Here is an 8,499-nt window from a genome sequence, read left to right as displayed (position 1 = left end):
GCAAGGAGGTTTGCACCCCGGGGAGGGGCTGTGGGGGCAGGCCGCCCCGTCCGGTCTTCCTCTTCGTCCCTTCCACCCCAGAGCCCTCTGTCTTAGGGCCCCCGCTCTGCCCACTGGGGTTACAGCCCTCCACCTCCTTCCCTAACTGTTGGGTTTGGGGGCGCTGGGGCCCCTGGGCTCGGGCTGATTGGCAGACCTGTGGCTGTGACCAGGCTTGAGGGCAGCTTGTCCAGGGAAGGGGGCACCCACGTGGCCAGGGGCTCGGGCTGGGGCCTGGAGCAGCTCCGGGCCCCCCAGACCAGGAGCCAGGGCACCCTGGGCTGGTTGGGCTGCACACCTAGCAAGGAGGGGGTGGCAGGGGGTCCGGGCCTGGGGAGGGGGGCCAGCTCTAGGCACCCGATGGAGCGGCAGGTACAGGGACCTGGAATTGTGGACGTGCCCCAAACGTCCCTGGCGTCTGGGTTACAGCGCCACAGGGAGTCTAGTTCAAGTGGGAAGATCGACCTCACCACATGTGGCTCCACCTTCTGGGCCCCTGGGACGCTGAGGCCAAGGGAGGGGACGGAATCTTCAAGGCCGGAGGGCAGGAGCTGCTCCAGGGCCCGCTGAGGGCCTGCTACTCCCGCCCAGCAGGACGCAGGGATGACTCAAACCCCTTTCAGCTCCAGGGTTCGGAGCACGAGAACATCCAGGGGAACCAGTCCAGGGCATAGGCCCAGCCCTTCACTACGCACCCCTGCATCCTCGGCTGACCCATGTCATCCCTGTAGAGGGAGCTGCCCTCCTGCCGCCGGGCAGCACTGACTGTGTAATTTAGATTACCTGGAACCTTCTGCTTTCAGAGGCCCCCCTGGCACGCCGCCCAGGAGCTCGGAGCTGACGGATAGCATCACCCACCCCTCCCCCTCCCCTCCCCCCACCAAGGTCCCAGAGCCAGTACCAGCCCTCTGCTGCCTTGGGTGGGTCTCCATGCTCCGGCCCCTCCCCTCGTGCCAAGGGACCCCGCCTTCCCCTGTAGAGCAGAGTGAGAGCCGCAGCCCTCACAGTGGCCCCAGAGCCCTGTGACACTCCCTCTGCAGCGAGCATGTGACACAGGCTGCCGTGCTGGCCCCTTCCAGAAAGTGGTGGGCCCCAGCGGCCCCCACCCCCAGTCCCCTGGCTGCTCCCCAACCCGGGGCATCTAGGGGGCAGGACCATGCCTGCCCAACCACTGTTATCCCCATGCAGGGCCCAGGGGTCAGAAGCCCTGGGGAGGCTGGCTGAGCACATTCCAGAACCAGCTGCCCAGGGGCCCATCCCTGCCACAGAACTTGTCACAGTTGCTGTCTTCTCTATGGGGTCCGAGGACGGGACCAAGTGCTAGTGCTGTGGCCTGGAGCCCAGCCGCTGTGCAGCTGGAGGCTGCCCCACTTGGGGGCACCGCCGACCCCACTCTCCATGCGGCCACCTTCAGGGCCAGCGCCCCGACAGTGCCCTGTCCTGGGGAGGCCGGGACCACATGGACGGGCAGATCCTGGGCCAGCTGTGCCCCCTGGCAGAGGAGGAGGAGGAATATGGGGCCGGGGACGCCCCATCCGCGAGGCCCGCCTTCCCGGGGATGGGCTCCGAGGAGCTGCGGCTGGCCTCCTTCTGCGACTGGCCGCTGAGCGCCGTGGTGCCGCCGGAGCTGCTGGCCGCCGCCGGCTTCTTCCACGCCGGTGAGTCCCGGGGGGGCCTGGGCGCCACTGCAGATGCTTCTGGACTGGGCTCTACCTTCTCCACGGCGTCCGCCCCCGGGACAGGGAGGGTCCCCACAGCTCTTCCATGCCTGCCCCCCGCCCTGCAGTCTCTCCTGTGCTTCCAACCTACACGCGCACCTGGGGAGAGGCCAGACCAGCACGGAACTGTTGGACCCTGGGCTGGGGGGACAGTGATGGGATGGGGGAGCCAGGAGGAAGAGAGGGGCGTATGGGGGCACCGGCAGGGCCCCCAGGAGTCCAGGGACAGGCTCTTGGAGGGCTGGCAGTGGGATGTACCCTGTAGCAGCCCCTGATCTGTGGTCTCTGCACCAAATCTGTTGATCGTAGGGGGTGAGGCAGGGGTGAGGGCCTCGGAGGTACAGAGATGAGGGTCCACATCCCCCGGTGGAGTCGTGAGCCCCTAAGACCAAGCCTGGCAGCAGACAGTTCCCCTTCTTTCCATCACTGGGAATCCATCCTGAGGAGGGGGCACCTGGGGCAGAGGTGCGGGGTGCGAGGCACCAGGGTTCTGCCCCCACCTTTCCATACATACTGTGGACACCCCCTGCATCCCTTTCCCCAACGTGCACCTCGATCCTGGCGAGTACCCAGACATCGTTACCCCTATTCCACTGTCGAGAAAATGGGGTACACGTGAATTCTGAGGAGAACGCTTGGCAAAGGGGTGGCAGAGGCCAGTGGGAACCTGCAAGGCTCACAAACAACCCCAGAGAGCCCTTGCCCTAGAAGGAAAGGCCACCTGGGAGTGCCCAACCCTGGCCTTGGGGGACACACAGGCTGTGCAAGGGACCAGGCGAGGTCAGGACCAGTGTGTTGGCTCCATCCCAGGCCAGCAGGACAAGGTGAGGTGTTTCTTCTGCTACGGGGGTCTGCAGAGCTGGGAGCAAGGCGACGACCCCTGGACCGAGCATGCCAGGTGGTTCCCCAGGTATGGACTCTGCAGGCCAGCCTCCCTTCCCCAGTCCCAGGGGTGTCAAGTCTCAGGGACCAGTGTGGGGGGGACTCTCTGGGGACGGCGCTTCTGCTATTTCTCCCTTGATGTTCAAGGGTCTGTCTCCAAAACAGCTTCCCAGCAAGCGCCCACCACCCCGGAGCCCCAGCTGCCCCACAGGGGGGGTGGGGGAAGCGGGGACGAAGGCATGACCCCGGCCCAAAGGGTCCACGGGGCCAGGCCTGGCCAGTGCGGGGGGTCCTCTGACAGCCCCAGCCCACTGCCCACGGGGCTTCCAAACCCACTTTCCTCAGGTGTGAGTTCCTGCTCCAGAAAAAAGGAAGGGACTTTGTCTGCAGGGTCCAGGAGTCTTGTTGCCGCGTGCCGGGCTCCTGGGTGAGTTCTGCCTGCCCTAGGGATCTGGGGGATGGGTGGTGAGGGTCCCCCCGACCCCTGCTCCTCCGCCTACTCGGGGCACAGGTATTCTCTGGCTCCTTCCAGGACCGTTCAGAGGAACCAGAAGACGCAGTTCCCGCCACCCCCTCAGGTGAGCCGGGACACGCAGCCTGAGCTTGGCTCCCTGGGGCACCTCCCTCCTGCACTGTGGCCGAGCCGTTGGGTATCCCCCCTACAGGGCATTAGGGAGAGTTAAGGGTGCTGCTTGGGCTTGCTTCACGGGGGGCTTCACACAGGCACTGCGTGTGTGTCCAGGGCTCCAGGGAGGCCAAAGCCATCCCCCGCTACCCCTGAGCTGGCCACTGTGTGCACAGCCAACCCCGAGGCTGGCACAGGGGCGTGGTGGGGGAGAGGCTGCTGTGCACCGAGCGGCCTCTGCCGGGGCGGCAGCCAACCACGCACGAGAGCCGACCAGCCTCCATCCCCAGCACAGAGGGGCCGGCAGCGCGGAGCTCTGCTCTCCATCAGTGCCGGGCGGGGGGATGGGCGGGGGCAGGGTCTGAGGGGCTCCAGGGTTCAGGTCCCGACTGTGCTGTCTGAGCCTCAGTGCCCTGAGCTGTGAAATGGGGCTGGTGCCAGCCTCGACTGGGATTAAACAGGGGTCTGTGTGTCGCCCCGGGAGCAGCGCCTGGCACGTAGTCGGGTTCTGTCCGTGGCTGCCTTGGTGATCAGGTTTCCATCTTCCTGGTGTGGCGGCACCTCTGACACAGGCCCTGGGAACACAGCCCTGACTCAGACATGGATGGAGTGGCTGTGATGGCCACAGGGCCCCTTGTGTTGAGGTGGCCCTGGTGACATGCCACAGTGGCTGGCCGCTGCCGGGACCCCGAGGCCCTGGCCCCTGACTGCCCTCGGTCTAGCACCCCTCGCCCTGCCTTGCAGATGCTGGGGGCGACCAGCAGCGGCCCGCCTGGAGCCAGTGCCCAGCAGTGCAGGCCGTGCTCCGGATGGGCTTCGGGCAGGGCCAGGTGCAAGGGCTGCTGCAGCGTAAGTACCGCCAAGTGGTGCCAACCAGCGTGTCCACGTCGCAGCTGGTGGCCGACCTGCTCCAGGAAGAGGATGGGGGCCGGGCAGCAGGGGCCAGAGGTACCTCCACCTCTCTGGACACCGCCCACCTCTCCCTGCTCATTGCCTCTGGGCACAGCCTTCCCTCGCCACCCCCAGGGGCCCGGCCCGCAGAGTCCAGGGCCACGGCGCGAGGGGCTGGATGGGCCGAGCGTCCTGGTGGAGTGGGCTCTGGGATCCTGGCGCACTGTGGGTGGGGGAGCGGGCTGCTACTAGGGCTCACCTGTGGCCTGCTGTCTCTGGGCCAGGCCTCGTGTCCCCTGGGGACCTGGGCCTCACCCCTGTTCTACCTGCCCACAGCTCCTGTCCACCCAGGGCCCAAGCTGCCCACGTCCAGCAGAGAGGCCCAGGTGTCAGGCACCAGGGAGGCAGGTGAGGGTGAGGGCCCACCTGGGGTGGGGGCGGGGCCGGCCCTCCTGCATCCCACGGTGGGGGGCGGGCACTCCTGGTCTGGCCCACCTGCCCATCGGCCAGTACAGAGGGTGGAGGTCAGGGTGTGGGGCGATGTCACAGGTCCCCACTGTGGAGACCCAGGTGGAGCCCAGGCCGAGGGGGTGCAGGTGGCTCTCGAGGCCCCAGGAGCCCGGGACGCCGGCGTGGAGATGCAGCTGCAGCGCCTGCGCGAGGAGCGGACGTGCAGGGTGTGCTTGGACCGTGCTGTGGCCGTCGTCTTCGTGCCCTGCGGCCACCTGGCCTGTGCCGAGTGCGCGCCCAGCCTGCAGCTGTGCCCCATCTGCAGGGCCCCCATCCACAGCTGCGTGCGCACCTTCCTGTCCTAGGCCAGGTGAGCGCTCGGCCTGGACAGTGACCTCAAGCGCCGGCTCCTGCGATCCTGCTGCAGGGCCGATCCTGACACACATTGCTAATCAACCCCGTACCTCCCCCTGATGCTCAGATATTTGCTCTGAATCCTTCTCAGCACAGCACCCTGGGGGGCCACTACCACTCCGCTTAAGCGCATCCCTGCCTTGGTTTTCCTAGCGGTCAAGGGGGATAATTCCTCCTGTCCAGCTGGGCATACATGGCAGCAGCCAGGCCAAGGGGAGGACGTCTTTGGAGGCATGTGAAGAAATGCACGATGCCCTTGTTAGGAGAAAGCGCTGGGGTCTGCCTGAGCATAAGACCCTGATGGGGATCTCAGCCTGGGATCTGAGGCCCGATGGAAATGCATGGTGGGTGGGGGAGGGGTGTGTGACGCTCCAATGCTCATGTGGGGGCAGGAGCCCTGGCCTTCTCAGGGTTCTCAAAGGCTCTGAGCCCCAAGGTCCCTCCAAGAATCCTCCGGGGGGAGAAGTGGCAGGGAAGGGAACTCCCTGGTGGCTGAGGGTCCGCAGCCAGGGGGAGAAGCCAACCGGAGCTGCCGCTTCGGCCCTCCTCCCCACCAGGAGCTGTGAGCACCGGCCCCATGTGGGCACCCACTCGGTGGCTTGCTGAGCACAGCTGAGCTTGCGTCCAGCACTGACCAGTCCAGCATGGAAGATGGAGCTGCAGGCGGCTTGGCGTGTGGGGTGGGAGCCATTTTCTCTGTGTGTGGGTGCTTTGGAAGAGTCAAAATAAAGTGTGGGTTTTCCCTGGATGGTGCGCAGCAGCCTCTGTTCCAGAACCACCAGCCCAGCCCCCTCTCCACCACCTTGCCCCAGGCGTCTGTCCCACCCCCGCCCACCCTGGCCTCACCAGTAGGGCAGGTGAGGCCAGGCCCATTCCAGGCCATTCCCACCACCCCTTACCCTTCCCCCTTTCCCTTGTTCTTATCTTTCCAGCATTTTAAGGACTTTTAGAATGGACTAGGCTTGGGCTGCTTCTGAAACTGAACTTGTAATTGTCCCCCAAGGTCCTGCATGGTAGGGAAGGCGGTCTGGAGGACAGGTTCCTTTCTGTCCTCTACTGGTGGGCACCTTGGGATGCACTAGGACTGTTGCATCCCAGGGGCTCGAACAGTGCCCTCTGCTTGTCACCAGGAAGCCCTTGCCTTGTGGGCTCCTGGGCAAGCCCAGCCCTCACCCCGGGGGTCTCACCGGCCACAGGACCTGGGGCCCTAACCCGCCCAAGCTGCCCACGTCCAGCAGAGAGGCCCAGGTGTCAGGCACCAGGGAGGCAGGTGAGGGTGAGGGCCCACCTGGGGTGGGGGCGGGGCCGGCCCTCCTGCATCCCACGGTGGGGGGCGGGCACTCCTGGTCTGGCCCACCTGCCCATCGGCCAGTACAGAGGGTGGAGGTCAGGGTGTGGGGCGATGTCACAGGTCCCCACTGTGGAGACCCAGGTGGAGCCCAGGCCGAGGGGGTGCAGGTGGCTCTCGAGGCCCCAGGAGCCCGGGACGCCGGCGTGGAGATGCAGCTGCAGCGCCTGCGCGAGGAGCGGACGTGCAGGGTGTGCTTGGACCGTGCTGTGGCCGTCGTCTTCGTGCCCTGCGGCCACCTGGCCTGTGCCGAGTGCGCGCCCAGCCTGCAGCTGTGCCCCATCTGCAGGGCCCCCATCCACAGCTGCGTGCGCACCTTCCTGTCCTAGGCCAGGTGAGCGCTCGGCCTGGACAGTGACCTCAAGCGCCGGCTCCTGCGATCCTGCTGCAGGGCCGATCCTGACACACATTGCTAATCAACCCCGTACCTCCCCCTGATGCTCAGATATTTGCTCTGAATCCTTCTCAGCACAGCACCCTGGGGGGCCACTACCACTCCGCTTAAGCGCATCCCTGCCTTGGTTTTCCTAGCGGTCAAGGGGGATAATTCCTCCTGTCCAGCTGGGCATACATGGCAGCAGCCAGGCCAAGGGGAGGACGTCTTTGGAGGCATGTGAAGAAATGCACGATGCCCTTGTTAGGAGAAAGCGCTGGGGTCTGCCTGAGCATAAGACCCTGATGGGGATCTCAGCCTGGGATCTGAGGCCCGATGGAAATGCATGGTGGGTGGGGGAGGGGTGTGTGACGCTCCAATGCTCATGTGGGGGCAGGAGCCCTGGCCTTCTCAGGGTTCTCAAAGGCTCTGAGCCCCAAGGTCCCTCCAAGAATCCTCCGGGGGGAGAAGTGGCAGGGAAGGGAACTCCCTGGTGGCTGAGGGTCCGCAGCCAGGGGGAGAAGCCAACCGGAGCTGCCGCTTCGGCCCTCCTCCCCACCAGGAGCTGTGAGCACCGGCCCCATGTGGGCACCCACTCGGTGGCTTGCTGAGCACAGCTGAGCTTGCGTCCAGCACTGACCAGTCCAGCATGGAAGATGGAGCTGCAGGCGGCTTGGCGTGTGGGGTGGGAGCCATTTTCTCTGTGTGTGGGTGCTTTGGAAGAGTCAAAATAAAGTGTGGGTTTTCCCTGGATGGTGCGCAGCAGCCTCTGTTCCAGAACCACCAGCCCAGCCCCCTCTCCACCACCTTGCCCCAGGCGTCTGTCCCACCCCCGCCCACCCTGGCCTCACCAGTAGGGCAGGTGAGGCCAGGCCCATTCCAGGCCATTCCCACCACCCCTTACCCTTCCCCCTTTCCCTTGTTCTTATCTTTCCAGCATTTTAAGGACTTTTAGAATGGACTAGGCTTGGGCTGCTTCTGAAACTGAACTTGTAATTGTCCCCCAAGGTCCTGCATGGTAGGGAAGGCGGTCTGGAGGACAGGTTCCTTTCTGTCCTCTACTGGTGGGCACCTTGGGATGCACTAGGACTGTTGCATCCCAGGGGCTCGAACAGTGCCCTCTGCTTGTCACCAGGAAGCCCTTGCCTTGTGGGCTCCTGGGCAAGCCCAGCCCTCACCCCGGGGGTCTCACCGGCCACAGGACCTGGGGCCCTAACCCTAACTCCCACCGCACTCAGGTGGAGGTCACCGTGGGCTCACTGGACCCTCGTGGTGGGGCCACTCTTCCCCCGTCTTGCAGGCCCCTTGGCCAGCCCGCCCCCCTCCCGCCCCAGCATGGGTGTGTGTAGCCCCCGGGGGTCTGGCTGCCCTGGGGAGGGCATCTGAGGGACGGGGCTCCTTGGCCAGCAGCCCCGGGCCTGCTGTAGATGGAGGGCATTCCCAGTGCTACCGGAGGCCAAGGATGAGGTTTTTTCTCGTGTCTTTTTTTTTTTTTAGAAAAAGGAAACAACAAACTCTTTAGAAATTGCAGCCGTCCCGGCCTGGTGCTGGCCCTGCCGCCCTGGCTCACGTCCAGTCACCAGACCCTGGGGGCGCCCGCAAGGCCACAGGGGCAAGAAGGTCCACTGCCTGGAGGCTCCTCACCGTCAGCATGGGTCACCGAAGCTGGAGGTCGTGGGGCGGGGCGGGGGGGGGGCGGGATGGGTGCTCTTCATCTATGCCACCGGCTGGCCTGCGGGGCGGGGTGGGGGGGGAGCAG

The 8,499-nt window shown here is 65.6% G+C and overlaps 2 protein-coding genes across 2 annotated transcripts in view; one reads left to right on the top strand and one right to left on the bottom strand.

Annotated features, from left to right (window-relative positions):
- Positions 1-399: 399 nt before the first annotated feature.
- Positions 400-4,970, top strand: BIRC7 (baculoviral IAP repeat containing 7). The gene is made up of 8 exons (XM_007462277.1): positions 400-411; positions 1,454-1,697; positions 2,568-2,667; positions 2,985-3,066; positions 3,172-3,217; positions 4,009-4,212; positions 4,492-4,563; positions 4,666-4,970. The coding sequence occupies exons 1-8, from the start codon at positions 400-402 to the stop codon at positions 4,968-4,970; spliced, it is 1,065 nt and encodes a 354-aa protein (XP_007462339.1).
- A 3,426-nt stretch (positions 4,971-8,396) lies between these two features.
- NKAIN4 (sodium/potassium transporting ATPase interacting 4) overlaps positions 8,397-8,499 on the bottom strand; it is a 14,618-nt gene continuing 14,515 nt past the window's right edge. Inside the window, 1 exon segment of the mRNA XM_007462276.1 lies at positions 8,397-8,472. Within this exon segment, the coding sequence (XP_007462338.1) occupies positions 8,397-8,472 (76 nt within the window).

Source organism: Lipotes vexillifer, unplaced genomic scaffold, assembly GCF_000442215.2.
Source record: "Lipotes vexillifer unplaced genomic scaffold, Lipotes_vexillifer_v1.1 scaffold1798, whole genome shotgun sequence".
Lineage (NCBI taxonomy): Eukaryota > Metazoa > Chordata > Mammalia > Artiodactyla > Lipotidae > Lipotes > Lipotes vexillifer.
The sequence above is the reverse complement of the archived record's forward strand: the minus strand, read 5'-3'. Positions and strand labels throughout refer to the sequence as shown.